General features: G+C 33.3%; 1 protein-coding gene across 5 annotated transcripts in view; it reads left to right on the plus strand.

Moving 5' to 3' along the window:
• Positions 1-17,441, plus strand: part of NOVA1 (NOVA alternative splicing regulator 1) — a 143,893-nt gene that overhangs the window by 109,903 nt on the left and 16,549 nt on the right. For 4 of the 5 annotated variants that reach the window (XM_048306597.1, XM_048306600.1, XM_048306599.1 and 1 more), the window contains one exon: positions 8,383-8,454. The exons of the other annotated variant lie outside the window; for it this stretch is intronic. In XM_048306597.1, coding sequence (XP_048162554.1) covers positions 8,383-8,454 — 72 coding nt within the window. The remainder of the gene's footprint in view (positions 1-8,382; positions 8,455-17,441) is intronic. 5 annotated transcript variants of the gene reach the window in all.

A 17,441-nucleotide genomic window follows, 5' to 3' on the forward strand; every position in this document is an offset into this window, starting at 1 on the left:
TATTATGATAAATGAATACACTATAAATATTGACCCAATCTAAAATCCATTATTTTTACCTAGAAATGAAACTGTTAGTTTAGTTCTTAGGTAGAATTTGAGATGAATTAATCTGTCCTCCAGTGTCAGAGTATACTGTACCTTAGTGAAAGATATAATACCTTGATTTAAGAATGTAAGAGAATAATATTTCATAACAGGTTGCCATGACTTAGAACTCCAGTGTTACTTTCTTAAGATCACACATATCACAATTTCATTAAAATGATCAGTAAAATTTTTAATACTAGTAATTTTGATTTTTTTTTTTTTTTAAATAAGCCTTATCATTTGTAATTTCTTCTTTTAAGCAAAATTTTACATAGTTCTTCCTGTCTTAGAATGTTGCCCAAGAACATTGGCACATTGCAGATTGAAGAAAATTTAAAGTTGATTTGAAATAATAAGTTTTACTTTCATTTAGGAAGTCTGAAAATGTTTCAGTCAAAAAGATGATGTAGTTTTCTCCCCATGAATAAAGACAGCAGCAGTTGAAGTCTTGCAATGCCACTCATGTGAGCATGAGTAATATATGAGCATGCAGCTCTCATTTCTCTATTGAAATTTCTCTGTCTTGGGCTGCTTTATCAACACTCACTCTAGGGAAGAGAGATAAGAAAGAAAATTTCTGGTTATAGATTCAATGGAGAAAGTCAGTAGGTAAAGCCTTTGCTGACTGCTTGAATTTCAGCACTGTCTTCAGGAAAGGCATGGGACGCAGAGGCTGACTCTGGCCTGGCATTTCTCCTCACTAGTGGAAATCACTATCTGAACATTCTGTCTCTTTAACTCCAGCTTTTTCAGCTGCAGATTTGAAAGCAAATCTATGTGCTTCCTTCTGAGCCTTCTCCAGTATGTTTTTTTGTCTCTCCTAATCCTTTGTACTTATCAGCAGATACCAGGTAGTTCTCTGCTCCAAGTAGGTCTGATAGATGTTTAACTGACAAATGTTTGTATCTTTTATCTCTACAATCTCCATAGATATCAGCCGTCTGATATTTCTAAGTATCATTGAACAATAACCAGCTGATTCCTGTGCCCTTTTTCTTTCCAGAAACTACTATGAGCATTTAGCCTCCTTTTCTCTCTTTATTAATTACAGTGTCATACAAACTCTTTCAAACCATATTGTAACTCCGGGAAACAGAAAATTGTTTTCGTAAGAGTTCATGAGCTTGAGTTGTTTTGTCTTTGTAATTAGCATCCAAAGCTTTAAATTTCACCTCTAAATTAATAGCAACTCTTATGAACAATGGAAAAGGCTGCTTAAATTGGTCTTACCAACTACTTCAGAAATTATTGCAACTTTTCCTTCCAGCTTTCATTTGTAGCAAGTAGCAGATGTCATAGCAGCCTGTCCAGGAAGCACTGGCCTGTCCAGGAAGCACTGGCCTGTCCAGGCCATTGCTGAACTGTGCATTTTGTGATGGAAAGAGGACCTATCTTAGAGATGACTCTGCTCCAAGCAGGAGTTTGCCCTGTTTGGCCTTCTGAGATCCCTTTCAACTTGAATCATTCTTTGATTCTATGAAATGCTTAGGTCTTCTAAAACACAGAAAAGGATTTAGAATTTCTTCCTTGTAAATCTAGAGTAAAACTTTCACATATAGAACTTCCAATTATAGTTTTCATTGGAACCAGTTTCACTTCGGTTTTTCAGTAGATAGTTAATGTCTCATGAGTTAAACTTCTGTTTATTAATCATGGTCCCTGTTATTTTATTCAAAATGTGCAAAAGTTAATGTCTGAACTCAGATATGTAATTTCATATTCCTCTATTGAAAACAACTGCTTTTACTCCAGAAATGTTGATCAACAACAAAAAAGAAATCTTCATAACTGTTAAATAAAAACTTTTGCTTTCAAATGCCTAAATACAACCTGAGTTTAAGAATACACAACTGAAAATATTGGCTTAAATGGAGGAGGGTTGGTTTGGATTATGAGTTCTTCAGACTATAAAGACTCAGTAGACTTCATAGAATCGTGGAATGGTTTTAGTTGGAAGGCAAATTAAAGATCATCTAGGTCCACCCCCGGTGCCAGTAACAACTTCCACTAGACCAGGTTGCCTCATCCAATCTGGCCTTGAACAGTTCCAAGTATGGATCATCCACAGCTTCTCCGGTCAGCCTCTTCTAGTGCCTCACCACCATCACGGTAAATTTTCTCCCTAAGGTCTAATCTAAATCTACCTGTTTCAATTTAAAAACCTTATCCCTTGTTCAGTCACTACTCTGCCTGATAAAAAGTCTGTCCCAATCTTTCCTATAGGCCCCCTTTAAGTGCTGAAAGGCTGCTTTAAGGTCTTCAAGAAGTTTTGCTGTCTCTAGGATAAATAATGCCAATTCTCTCAGCTCCAGTCACTGATCATCTTTGTGGTCCTATTCTGAATCTTCTCAAGCAGGTCCATGTCTCTCTTATCCTGAGAGCCCCAGAGGTGAGTGCAGCACTCCAGGTGGAGACTCACTAGAGCAGAGTAGAAGGACAGACACACTTCTCATCCTCCTAGACACACTTCTTCTGGTGCAACCTAGGATGCAGTTTGCTCTCTGGCCTGCATGCTCACATTGCTGGATTATATTCAGTTTTTAATCCACAAATACTTGCAGATTCTTCCTTCCTTAAGAAACTTTGATTGGTTTCTTAAAATGTCTATCCCTTCTGAGAAGTCTTTCTTTTCTTTATCATCCATTGAAGACAAGTCTGTCACCTAGATGAATCTTACTAAACTGTAGAATATGAGAAAATTACGATTTTCATTTAGACAAAAAATAAGTAGCTTCGTAGATCACAGTGTCTTTTCTTCTAGTTAAAAACTTCTCATAAAATTTCTTCTCTTGTGAACATAGGTGAAAAATCACAACAGTTATTCTGCCATGTATACTAAGATATGCAGAAGTCTTTGCAAGTTGCGAGAACAAAAAATAAAAGCTATTTTGTTCTGTACGTTAAATCCATTGGCAAAAGTTTAGTATTCCATAAAAACATGTATACTTTATCCTGTCCTCATATGCTTAATTCTGTTGGCAGATCACTAGTTTTATTTTCTGTTTCATTTCAGCAGTGTTGAATAGAATCTCAATATGTATGCAAAATTTTGTTTATGAATGCAGTTAACTTTGTAGCTGCTTATTAACTCTTCTGTGCTTCAAAAGTGAAACGAGAATGGAATATTTTGTTGGGGGATGAACAGCAGCATTCAACTTTGCATAAATTTTCAGTAGTGTTTCAATTCTGAAGAAAATTCTAAAGTTACCTTGTACCTTCTGATGGCTTTGTAGTTTTGGTGTATCTTTCTGAATCCCAAAGCATCCCAGAATGAAAAGGTGACCTTCTCTTCTAGAGTGAATCTTAAACCCATATCTTATAGGATTTTTAATGGCTGTGCCTAGCTACATACTTCAGTTTACTGTTATTTCTAGGTAACAGCACCAGATATTGTAGTAGTTCTGTGTTAATGACAAGTTTTGAAGAAAGAGAAGGTCCTGATTCTTTTTTGTCCCTTTCACTGTAGTATAAATTCTAAATAGTTCCTTTCATCCAGAGTTGCTCTGATGATCCAAATACTCCTGGTGGTTTGCTTTAAGTTTCTTATCCCTTCTTGTCTTTGACAGAACATGAGATCATCTTTCTTCAAGATCATACTTAACCATGTTTTTTTCCTTTCTTAAAGTCAGGCTCCCAAGAGTTCATAAATAGGGATGAGTTACCTCTTAGTCTATCTGTATTTCTCTGTGCCCTATCTCCTCTTCCACAAAAAAGCAAAACCAAATGAGAAGAGATTGAAATATAATAAAAATTTATTTTTTTTATTCTTTACAGAAATGAAAAGGTAGGAAAAAAAATAGATCACTGAAGTCATCAAAGTAACCTTTTTAGAGTCTGGATTGTAAGCAAATTACTAACCCTTGATTATTTCTTTATCCAAATTCTATTTTTTGAAATGTGTACATATTTATAGTCATCTCCAAGATAAGAATCTTTTGCCAAAGTTACAGATTAAGGGAGATCACAGCAGATGTGAAGAAGACTCTCTGTTGAGCAAAGCAAGCAGTCAGTTAAGAAAGGCTTATCTCTAATAGTGTTGAAAGTCTAGTAAGTCTTTTAGGTTGTTCAGAACAGTGGGGCCTTGCAGTGCTCTCTGTTTCTCATTGTAGCTGCAGAAGGTATTAAACTGTTTTAATACAATTTTTTCAAAGATAACACCTTTTCTTAAAGTGCATTAAAATATTAATACTTAAGCAAATAAGCAAATAAGTTTTATCACACTAATTTCAGTGATTAAAAGCACCAATATTCATATATGCAGGACTGATACTTGGTATTAGGTTAGTCTTAATAGTTATTTATTGCAGGTAATGTTATTACCAGGATTTCCTTTGTTTGGCAAGCTCTGTAGTGAGAAACTAGAAATTGGTAAGCTGTAAATACAGTCTCACCTTCACATTTAAATGATGTTTTTTTCTATGCTTTCACATCTGTAACCCTGTTTCAAATAGTATTTTCTGCCTTTTCTTTCTACCCCTAAATATATAACTATCCTAGTTAGTACTGAGAATTAAGTTTAATTGTCTCAGTACAGTTTTATTATTTGTTACCCATGGTGTAAGTATTGAAATTTCTTTAGTGTAAATATATATATAAGGGTGTCATTGTAATCAAAAGAGGACTCAGAGACCTTTTGAAACACCATGCAGATGGACTGTATGTAATCTATACTGCCATGATACAGCTATATCTTCACTGTGTTAATCAAAAAATATGAAGAATGGAATATATTGACCATATTTCTGCACACCCTTTAGTGTCTTGTGCTCCTTGAGGGCAGTCTCTCACAGTACAGTCAATATTGGTGAGCACAGAAAAGTAGTAGTATTTTCTTGGACTTTCAGAAAATACTGCAAGTCAAATACGACTCAAACAGAATTTTATTTCTAAAATTAGCCTTGTCAGAGGCTCCCTTTTAAATACTTAAAATCTGCTTTCTCAAATATGTGTTCTAGAAGTGTAAATTTAGAACAAACAACACACTCTAATCTGTAACTCATTAATTGTCTCATAAGTAGCAGGAAAGGTAATAATATTTAAGAAAACAGAGAAATTTAATTTCATCATGGCTTAGACTATGCTATTCAAGAAACGCCTTAAAAAATACTCTGCAAGTCTTAGAAGTGGTGTATGGTAGAAATTCTGACTTTTTTTTCTATAACCTTGCCAGTAGTCAACCTGCAATTTCAGGAAATCTTCAGTTACACTATGGAAGTAGCAAACTCAAAAATTGAAACTTATAAATTCATCTTCTAACCTCTTTATACATCTCATTCTCAGAAACCTAATAAATACTAAATTTGAGTGTTCACCTAATGCAAAAGACTTGCCAATTTAAAAACAAAAACATTCTGTGCTGCATAATAAGTCAGAATATTGAGTTCTATTCAACTTTCTTTAAGAAGCAATTTTGCTGAAAAGTTTTTGCAAAGCAATTGAGACAGTATCAACAAATTACTTATCAGCCAGTGAAAATTCAATACAAACTCCAAATGCCTGTTTCTGGTGGGGTTTTTTTATGTTTGAGAAATAATTTTGTGTTATTTTGATATGAAAGAAATAAATAGGTGTATCTCCAAATTACATAGAAGCATGAAAAGGGAGAAATTTTTACAAAACAGTCAATTCTTTTACATATATATATATATATATATATCTGTTTGTATATCTATACATATATATATGAAGAAATAAAGGTAGTTATGTCAGTAAACAATGTGAGGGAGATTAAGCCTCAAATACAAACAACCTGATATACAAAGAAAAAAAAGCACCAAAACCACAAGACAAAAACCTGTTATTTTCAGTATTTTGCCATTTATTTTGGAATAAAAGGTGTTTTTCTATAGTTGATTTTGTTCATTAATACAGTCTTTGTTTTTAAATTTATTAATCTCTTTTTTTCCATTGTATTTTAAACAGGCTTTTGCTAAAATAAATAAAGAAATGCTTCTACTTGATAGATGTTATAGTTCAACAGTCACCTGAAATGATTATCATCACTCCCTTTTTCATCACGGCCACATATTTCTGTGCTTTAGAAAGACTGATATGAATTGAAATCTGAGATGTTTCCAGTTTCTTAAACCATTTGTGATATAAGCGATTGTCATTATTCAATGTTGAAGTGTTCTACATATTTCCCTATAAATCCACTAATTAGGTTTGGTAACAGCTGTGAAGAGCAAACTATTTTTCCTTTTAATAAGTAACCTAGCATACCAAAACAATCTACAGTACCATATGCCCTAGTTGTCAGTGGTGTTGATAACACAAACTATCAGTTTTGTTAAATATTTTAGTCATTAGCAATTTTTTTTTTTTTTGGGAGAGTTCAGGATGGGAGTTTAATACTTAGGTATAATAAAGAAAACCTACTGGGACAATAAACAATTCTCCATTCTTTTTGGTTGGGGTTTTTTTGGTTTTGTTTTGGGTTGGTTTTTTTTGTATTTTCTTCCTGTTTAGCCTTAAATGATAAAAATCACTTTTTGCAATTTCAGACTTTGGTAAGAGAAATAACTGCATCATCTCACTAAAATCAGAAGTAAATTCTATAGCTGAACAGGCTTAGCTGTGTACTACTGTGGAATCAGACACATCTTTTGCTAAATAATTCTAGCACCTCACGAATGAACCCCTCGTGATTGTCCCATGTTTGGTACAGAACGACATGGGAAAATCCTTTATAAATGCCTTGGTTTTTACAATGTGTAGTGCCTGCTGACCAATAGCAGTTTGCCAAGCTACATATTTTTAATAAGGACCTATACATGACAGTATTTTCTACATAACCAATTTGAAAGAGTTCCAGTTGATGCTTAAGCTGTGTATGTTTTCTTTTGTTTTTGTTGTTTTACAACATAAGTTACAAGTTGGAAGCACAAAATAGGGATCTGTTTCTTAAGATTTTATTTTTCCTTTTTTGATTGCCTGTTTATGTACAAACTATGAAAAATGGATCTTCATACTGTTTAACATACATCTAAATTATTTGTGTGTGCATATGTACAAGCCCATATTTTGCTAATACACAACTTTATGCATTCACAGTGTCCCAGCTTTCTCATATGCATTAAGAGTTTTAGTGCAAAAGTATGTATACCTATTTTATGAGGGACTGTCAATGATTGTAAGTAACAGAACTGCTGAAAGTGTGACATTTTGCTTTATTTATTTCTAAATAGTTTTGGTTAGTAACTATATGAGCGTATGATAAATTCCATTGTATAGCACTTTAACACTTATTTCTTGACATAAAAGTAGTGTAATTTTTGATATTTTATAATATTTATATATTGCAAAGATGTCAAAAAACATGCTTTGAATAAGTATTGTATGTTATGTTTGGAAAATTGGAATTTTACTTTTTTACTACATTTATAAAAAGAAGAGTTTTTCTGTCAGGATCTAATACTTTTAAAGGAGAAATGTGTATATAAAATTTTTAAACAGAGCAGTGCTTTTTTAATATGTTCAAGAATTAATGTTAAGCGTATGTATATTATTTAGAAAAGATGATCAATAAATATTACTCTTAATTCTTTTTTGTGTTTATTTTGAACACAGACCTATAATAAGCTATTGACCTTTGCTCAACTAAATGAACATTTTTAACACTGATCATAAATATTTTGTAGTTATTTCTTATGAAGATATTAGTTGCATGTTCATCCATCATGAGATTGATGCTTACATTTTTTCACCTGCTTCTAGATTAAAAAAGATCAATGAATATTTTAGCAGTTAGAATATTGCCAAAAACACGGTAGCTTCAGCGTAACTGTTGTAAGGTATGGATCACAGTTTGCTGGCTATAAGTCCTGGCTGTAGAGTGGTGCTTTATAAAGTGCCAGAGTAAATGTCTCTTAACTTCTTTCAGACATTGGCCCTGTTTGTTCGTAGACTGATAACTGTTCCTAGTGTGCTCATTGAACTTGCTGGAATTTTTGTTTACTTATAGTTTTCATTTTCCCCAAGAGGAGGAGAGAGGAAAGAATATATTCCTCATGTGGTCAACATATTTTTGAGTATTTATGTGAGTTCACCATCTTGATTTCAAGTCATGAATTTGTTTTTACATGCATAAGCATGCATATTTACATGCATTATTTATCCAATTGACTTTAAATTCCATTAAGTTCCAATGAGTAGGAGAAAGATTTTTGTCTTAGGCATTTTTTATTTCTTTTAATTTTCTAGTTATGTTATTTTGTTGGTTTATTTATTTTTTTAACTGTTGAGTCTAAGGCTTGTAAAGGTTGATTTGCTCCTGAACTGCTTTGTTCCCAGACATTGCCATCTTCCCCAACTACCACCAAGTCCTCTCCATCTGATCCCATGACCACCTCCAGAGCCAATCAGGTACAGTATCATCCTACCATCTACACCATACTTTTCACGGGTGACAGCTTGCAAACTGGAGAAAAAGATATGGTGGGTTAAGGTTTATTCGTTCATTCACATATATACACCCATAACCATAGATATCTAACTCTTGTTAGAAATTGGTAAAGTAAATGGAAAATATTTTGCTTCTTTTAATTTATTTTGGTGGGCTTCGTTAAAACCTCTGATGAAAGCAAAGTCTCTTTTTAAATAGTTGGGGTTTTTTTCCATTTGATAAATTGCAAGGATACAAAACTGGTGTGTTTGTAGACAGAGTAACTCTTGGTTTATATATGTTTATGTATATATGCACACACGTATTTACTTCCTGGATCAGTTTTAAATTATAATAGAATTACCCCTAAACCCACGCTTAAATAGCTGGAATTCAACCCAGGAATGGCAAACAGACTTCTTTATTGGAGAATTTTGAAAGGTGTTTGTGGACAGTAACATAGGGGCATTATTTAAATATAACAGTATTTTAAATGAAAATTTACTGATGAAGAATGAAGTAAAATTAAATCTCTCTAAAAACATGCTAAACACATCTAAGTAAGTTTAATTCATTTCATATTTTTAAATGCATGAATTGTCCTTTAGCAGCATGTTAATTATTCTCTTCTATTTTTATTTTAACTGGAAAAGTTAATGTCCAGTTGATTGTGTCCACAAATTATCATATTTTGTCTTCCCTATTAAAATTGTTAAAATTGCTACATACCATGCTTTTTAGAACTTATTCATGCTTAATAAATACCTATTTATTTTTAATGTACTGCTAATGTACTTTGTGTTCAAATAATGTAAGTATTTAGTATATGCTAAGGGTTCACACAGTCTGTTTCAGTTAGCTGAATGTTGCTATCAGATCTTGCACAAATAACATCAAATACCAGAAAAGTTTCCTTCGCAAGCTAATTTCCCCTGGAAGTTAACATTGTTATTAATTACTGATTCGCTGACATTTTGTGAATTGCTTAGAACTTGCTGGTGTATGAAGAAACAATTTAACATGAACGGAAGCGTATTAAAGCATTATACCTTTGATCAACACATGACATCTGTTGAAAGGGATGTCAAATACAGAAAGTAATGGAATTGAGAAAGAAATTGTACAGATAGAGGGACTAATAAGAAAAATATAGATTGTGATATCCTTCACTTCAATTTGAAAGCCTTCTTCATCAGCCTGCTTCCATTCCAGCAACAGTTACTTGGCTTCATCACCATTAAATGACAAAGATAAAATCTTTGCCGACAGCTAGGGATATTTTATGAGCTCTGTTCAGTTTTTATTCTCTCTCTCTTAATTTTAGTATTTTGTTTATTTTAATTAGAAGGTTTTGAAAATAAGAGGAAAGATTGTTTTTTAAAGGGTTCTTACTATTTTACTTTTCTTTCACACTTTCTTTTTTTTTGATTATAAGTATACCCTGATGATCATTATTTAGTGAAAAAGGAAGAAGTGCTTTTATTTACAGGAAATACGATTTGAGCATGTTGTTAATTAGCATAAGAGAAGCACCTACTTTGCATCTGTTCTATGAATTCTATATTATCAGAATTATAGTGTAGTGTATAAACTTTAAATAATTTTTCAATAGCTAAAATTACTTATGCTTATAGAAAGTTGTTCTATGAGAATATTATCAAGTAATATAGCTAAATATACAGGCTAAGTGAAATGTATGCTTTGTGTCCTGTCTATATCCCGTATTACATATTTTAATGCATTTTATTCATATCCTGTGTTCAATTCAATTTTCATACAAGTAATCAAGACCTTTTTTGAACAGCATCAGAATTGTATAAATGAAGAAGAGTAATGAGTTCCTTAAGTGACTTTCGGAACCGCTTTTATTATTAACTATTGAAATTCATACAGGTTTATGACTATTTTATCCCTTCTAGTATTTTCTAGTGATTTCTAGCCATTCCAGCAGGAAGCACAAAGCACATGATAAGGCAATTAAGGCCTTTCTGTTCATTCTAGTGATAAGTGATGTCGCTGGCAATTGTTCCCAGACTGTAGTGGTGATTAGCATTCAACACCAGTGTATCGACAAGTATCTGCACTGCGGCTGTAACATGGAAATAAGTTCCAGCACAATAATCTCAAACCTGTCGGTCGTCATGTAAACACCCAATAGGAGAGTATTAGAGAACAGCAATAAATGTTTGGTTTGATATATGGCTGTGTAAGATGACTCTCAATAGAAAATAACCATTCAGGTATGGGTTTTCTCACAAGATATTATATTATGATAACATGACAGAGCTTAGTTAACTGGATGGATGTCAGGAAATTCAGTGTTAAGGCGGAAGATAAATTCACAGCACACTCTGTTGTATGGATAAAGTAACATATTAGGCTTAAGATCATTCAGTTTTCTGTAATATTTTAATCATGAGAAGATGATATTTTATATTAAAGATTAGAAAGGTGATTAAGCAAGCTTTAAGCTTAAATGCTGGGTTGCTGTTGGAGTGAGATTTTTAAGATGGGTTGGAGGACTCCCCCATAAGTCATTGGAAGTACAGAATTGTCGGGTCTGTGCTTTGTTGAGTACAGCTGATGAGAGCCTTGTGCTGTACAAGCATGTCAGCTGTGTTCCCCTGACAAAGCTTGAACAATTTCTAGACATACTTTTTACTACAAGAAGAAAATAGCTCTGCCAACAGAGGTCAGAGGAAGCTAGGCAGGAAATCTGGCTTGTATTAGATCTTCCTTTTAATGACTCACTTTGCCTCCATTCAAATGAGGTCATAACTCCTTTGTATGGCAGTTTCAGCTTTTGATGAATTGTTTTTGGAAAAATCTGGTGTTCATGAACTACTTGTTTTATGATTCTCAAGAAGAGGATAGTCTCTAAAAATGCCTTATCTAGTGGAAGAAAAGTTTATTCAGAACTGTCATGTGTTGCATTATACTGAGTTGCCTGGGGTGCAACAGAAACCTCTTCACTGTAAGTGTTTTTCTCTTTAGTTCTTTGTTCCAGGAAGTTATACAGCTGTCAATATTGTTCTTGTAAATGTCTTATTTTTTTAGTGGAACTTCCTTGGACGTTTATTCACATTAAAAATCCATACACTGCAAACTTCCCAAGGAAGAAAGAACCAAAGAGGCAATAGAATTAGAGACAATAGAACTTCCAATATTTTTTTCCCCTCCTGTCTGCCTATTGCTGAAACAAACTCAATCTTTCTATACTTTTAAACTAAGAGCTTCTGTGTTACACCCTCACAAACTTTTTCAGCTTTGTTTATAGACAAACACTGGCAGACATATAGCTACAGTGTTCTGCTGTTCTGCTGATGCCCCTGGAGCTGGCAGAATAGAGCTTTACTTTAGCAGGAGGAGGAAATCAATTTGACTTCTCCAAAGTACTCTTCAAGAGGTAATTTCATCTCTAAAGTGATAAATAACACACTAGACATCATATAAAGCATGCTTGTTTTTCCTCTGTAGTACCTTGTAAAGGTACAAGTTTTAATACTTACTTTAGTAAGTGACTTTAGCTAGACTAGTATTTCTATAATTAAACTGTTTACATACTTTTATTAATTCACAAGATTATTTTTTCTTTTTATCTGCCTGCTTTCCTGATGTTACTCTAATTTTAGAGGGATAAAAATACAAAGCTAAGTTTTTATTTCTCCTTTAGCTATTTGATGTGTACCTGTAAAGGACACTTGTAGGTCTCCTTCTCCAGTCCTCCCTTTTTCCATGGAATTGATACCACTGCTGACCTTTGCTACTGGCTTAAGAGAATAAAATGCCAAAACACACATTCACACTTATTAGTGAGTCAGGAGAGTGAGGGGTAGGAGTCCTTTTCCCTTGCCTTACAATTTAGATAGGCTTAAGCTTAGCAATAAAATAGGATTTATCATAGCGAACTTTGAGTCAATAACTTACTATATAAACCTTTTATTTTTACTTTTTTAAAAGCACTATTTTTTCCCCATGGCATTTTATTTTTTATAGTTCTATAATTTTATAATTAATTTATAATATATCTTCTATTTTGTTGTTTTGTTATTGCACCTGAAAGTCTTATTTTATTATTTAGTACAATATAATATAAATTTTGTGGAGTGCAGATAGGTATAGATTTTGTTCATTCAGTCCTCAAGTTTGCTTTTTTTTCGAGCATATCTATCTCATCTGGTTGCTGCAATATCTGTAATAAATAATACTTTTCAACCTTTTCACATGATGGGACTCAGCCAGTGTTCTTGGTACTGCCTGTACTCAGCAGGTACAGCACAAGCATATGGCTATTAAAATCTTGGTATTTGGAATTTGTACTTTTGGCTTCTATGATCTCTTTATTTTATTCAAAGTCTATAGCTTGCAATGTGATGTAATAGTACACCTATAGCTAGAGATTGGGAGATTAATTGATTACAATTTAATCTAAATTGTAATGATCAATGCACTTGATGTCCCTCTCTGACTTTAAAAACTGCCCTATTCCTGTTTGTAAAATTGCTTGCAGAAGTGTCATCTTCTCATTCATCACAGAAAGGTAGAATCTGAAAATAGAGGCTGTCTGTAAACATACTAACATCTCCTAAAGGGTTGATGAGCTCATATTTGATATGTTATTTGTTGTGGGAGGTGGAGGAAGAAAAGGGAAAGAAAGTTTTGTTTCAGTCTTCTGTTATCATTAAGACATGGATTTTTAAAGTCTGTATAATATCCAGCATCAAATGATAATTTTTTTTTTATCAGTACTTTAATCTTAATGCACAAATACTGAGTTTTAATGATGAACCCAGGATAGTCAATAGCCAGCGTGGGTCAGTGAGATATTGTCTCAATTTGCCTTTGAAATTTGATGTGAGGCTTATTTAAGATACTGTGTTCTGGATATTTTAACTTTACTATTCATCTATTTTTGTTTCCCTGATTTTAATGTCAGTCATTACAGTACTGTTGAGAAAATCTATTTTCTTTTAAGGTCTTTCACATATTGACTAATGCTGGATGGATCACTTGATCTTTCCAAATTTAGTACTGTGTATTAAAAATAAAAGTAAATATAAAACTATTTAGCAGTCTTTTAAAAGGTGCTATAGAATTAAAAATGTAGTATAACTTTAATTTGATTACTAGGAATATTTGCTATGGTAGTTCTCTGAGATAGCAATTTGACCTTTTGTCAACCTCTGATTTGTCACTAATAAATACAACCATTTTATTTACATCCACATGATGCTGTCAGAGGTCTACATACAAACCTAATATTCTGTTTGAAAGAGACTTTATCTAATAGACAGTGTTTTATTTGGACCATCACTAAAGTATTTAGTACACCATATTGTTTTAGTTTAATAAGACAGAGTTCCTTTTTTGATTACAAGTTGCCTGTGGCACACTATGGATAGCACATAATAAATAATGTTTGAGACAGTATATCTAGAAAGGACTAGGAAGAATTATTCTCCTCTTCACATGAGAGGATTCCAATAGAGGTTCCAGTGTTTTAGATGTAACCTTTCCTATTTCTTTTCAGCTGAAATCCTTCATTTCATGTCTGAATTCTAAGCAGAATTAACCTATACTCCATGGACTAACTGTAGACTTTTTCTTCTGGTTAATGTTAATACATTACTTGTAATATATTTCTCTTGTTCTTTAACCACTTTTTTCCAGTATTTTGCAGTATCTGAGCTCAGTGCTTGTTTGCATTCTTTCCTTAAAAATATATATATATTTTAGATTCTACCGAGATGTTTAAATAACAATTTAAAAAATATTGTATGCAAAACAGTTTGGGGATTTTACTCTTATTGAGTGTTTCAATTTTTCCCCTTGGAACAAGTTTGTAGGTAATAATTTGGGTTCATATTCCTTACTTGTTTCCTTTCTTCTCTCCCACTCCACAAAAATTTTAGGGGCCACTGTTTACTGTTCCTATCTTAAATGTAGGAGGAGTGTCAGGAACATTCATGAGAAATGGGGAAAGATGTAGATTCTCGCTGCTAAGTCTCTGAATACTACTGGCATGTCATGCATAGGATGTCATAAATGATCTGCCAGTTATAGTCCTGTAAGTAAAAATGTGATTCCATGTTCATGGATCTTGTTTGGATTTTATGCTTGATAATAATTAGAATCACTTCATTTCCTATTTCATCCCCCCTTCAAAAAGGTACATGTTCTCAATATAATGGACAGAATTACTATTCCCTTCTATTAAAATGGATAAATGTCTTAAATCAGTATCTCTTAATGTTTTGAACTCCACCTGGTTGTTAGATTTTTTGTTGTTTTTCCCCCCATAGACAAAAATCAGGAGGTAAAAAAAAAACCTAAACAAACAACAAAACCCTCACATATAAAGTAAAACTTAAAAAAAAAAAAAAGGGGGGGGGAGAAAAAGTATGTGTTTTTGAAGATTTAGATGATTTAGAAAGCATAAAAATCTTAGTGTAGTGTGACTTTATGAAGCCTGCTTTTGGTTCAATTAATTTATTTTTAAATCATTGTTACTTTGGTTAAGATGCTGAGATCATTACAGTTTAAAGTACACTTATGACTTTTGTGGGATTTATTCACTTTAAAATATTTTGTAGTGAATGTAAAAAGATAATGCTTTTTTTGGATTGATTCCATTTTGTTTAGACTTGTAGGGTTATCATCATCTCATTGTATTTGAGTTAGGAGTTTAAAAAGTTCCTCACTGTAATTTAAGATGTTGTTCTTTCATTTAAGGATATTCGTAGATATGATATATAGGTTTTTGGCATTTTCCCATGTCCCCATACTAAGAAAAGGTCCTATCTGCTTAGGAAAAAGGATCATTAAACATATAAAAGTTGGAGAATACACATTTTTCTCTTTGCCAAAATATATGATGAAGGTTTTCAAATGTCCTTTGCAAAAGGGTATTTAATTACTTCATGTTCTTTGTTCCATTTTAAGTATAATTCCTTTATCAATAAAAATTAAAATAAATAGTACCTTATAAAATTCCAGATATATCTGTATTCAAATTCCATCCCAAATAAGCTTGAGTGAAAGTTGGTAACGTGTTACTCTGTGATCTAACCAAGGTTAGCTGTGACTTTGAGTTCTTAATACTCAGATTGGATGACATACAGTTTCACTCAAAACTTGTATTGGGTGAAAAATCCAACCAACCCTGTTCTCAGTTATACAGGCAAAGAGACACTTAGTGCCCTCTTTGCTGTTTGAACGACCCAGAGAAAACAGAAGATCAGACCAATTTCCAGAATGCAGCTCTGGATGATTTTATTGTTTCTCTGCTGCGTAATGAATCAGTCACATGAAGGTTTGACTCCAAGTTTTCAATTATTTGGAATTTAATTTAGTGGCTTTTAGGGAGTTCAGAATTTATATAATCAAGGGTTGTATGAGAATGTGGAAAGCAAGATTGAGCCTGTAGAGCTTACTGTCACACCAGGACAGATCCTGTACAGCAGACTGTAATGTAGAAAAGGCAATACCATGTTTTCCTGTCAGATATAAGTTGAGTCAGACGTGATTAGGACTGGCCCTAGAAGATCCTACCTGGGGCCTGCATTAGTTAATGGGGGTTTTTGTGCTACCTGAATTATTTTCACTTTCACAAGCTGTTTGGTATAGTGCAGCACTGCACTTTGCTGCAGGTGGAATGCTAGATGCATTGTCTGCCTTCTGCATGCTTTGAGAATTCAAAGATGAGATGGTGAGAAGTCATAGATGGATGTGAGACAAACCCACCATTAAAGTAGGTGTCTGCCTGATTTGAGTGAAAAAGGAGTGTTCTTTGTATGCAAATCATAGAAGCACCATAGGGAATAAGAGATAGGAGGTTTTTCCTCTTCCAGAGGTTAGCTGAATCTCATGAGACCTTGGCCTAAAGCATTGCACCCTAGATTTCAGATAGTCTATATCAAAACAATGTGTAACTGCACCTTATTCAGTAGTATTATCCCCTAGTTTTTCTGCCTGTAGTTATTTTCACATTTGTTGAGTTTGGGTTTGGTTTTGGTTTTTTGGTTTGGTTTGGTTGGTTGGTTGTTGTTTCCCTGAAACAAAATTAGACCCAGCGCAACTAATAGCCGATACTAAGAGGCATAGTTTGCAAATAGTGCATCAATGGGAGTATTGTCACTGTAGACTCCAAGCCTAAGAGTTCACTGGTCTGTTACCTCCCAGTGATTTACATTTGAATTTTTGCAGCCTTGAAGAGTATTAGTCTGGGGGTACAGACGGTCTGCTGCCTGTTTCACCTTCTGTTTTCCCCTGCTTTTCAAATGGCACCTCAGTGAATGCAGCCTTAGAGATCAGAGTCTTGCTGGACTATTTTTTTCCCCCCTTACGTTATTAAACAATAATACACTTCTACATAAATTACTCATTCAAGTGAACTTACTACCTGTGACTTGGATGGGGTTAGAAAAATACAGTTTAGATTTTTATTTCTTTAAAGTTTCTGAAAGCCCACAGTTCCTCTGCAGTGTAAATTCTTCTTTCATGTTTCTAAGTAGCATAGTACATGAGCTCAATGCTTCTCAGCTTTTTATGGTTATCTTATTGTCCACTTAACAAACTTATAAATGCAGTGAGAATTGATTGACTTTATTCTCTTAATAGTAATTGTAATAACAAGTAATTGTGATAACAAATTAACAGCTGCCCCCTACCCATGAGATACTGAAATGCAGTCTCCATGTGGACTCTTTTAAAAGTGTTACAGTTGTGGAATTAAACTAGTTTATGAAATAGATTAGACTACGATTAATGTCATTCTATAGTAAAAAGTACTGAACAAAATACAATACCTCCAGATCGTCAGACCTGTCCACACATATAATTAAGTGATTCAGAAAAAAAAAGGAATCAAGTCAAAAGATAATCACTTCCTTGCAAAAAATTTATTCATAAGAATAAATTTTAAATGTTTAATAAAACAACTGTAAATATTGTCTAGAACTAGTATTAC

This window comes from Corvus hawaiiensis, chromosome 6 (genome assembly GCF_020740725.1).
Source record: "Corvus hawaiiensis isolate bCorHaw1 chromosome 6, bCorHaw1.pri.cur, whole genome shotgun sequence".
Taxonomy (NCBI): domain Eukaryota; kingdom Metazoa; phylum Chordata; class Aves; order Passeriformes; family Corvidae; genus Corvus; species Corvus hawaiiensis.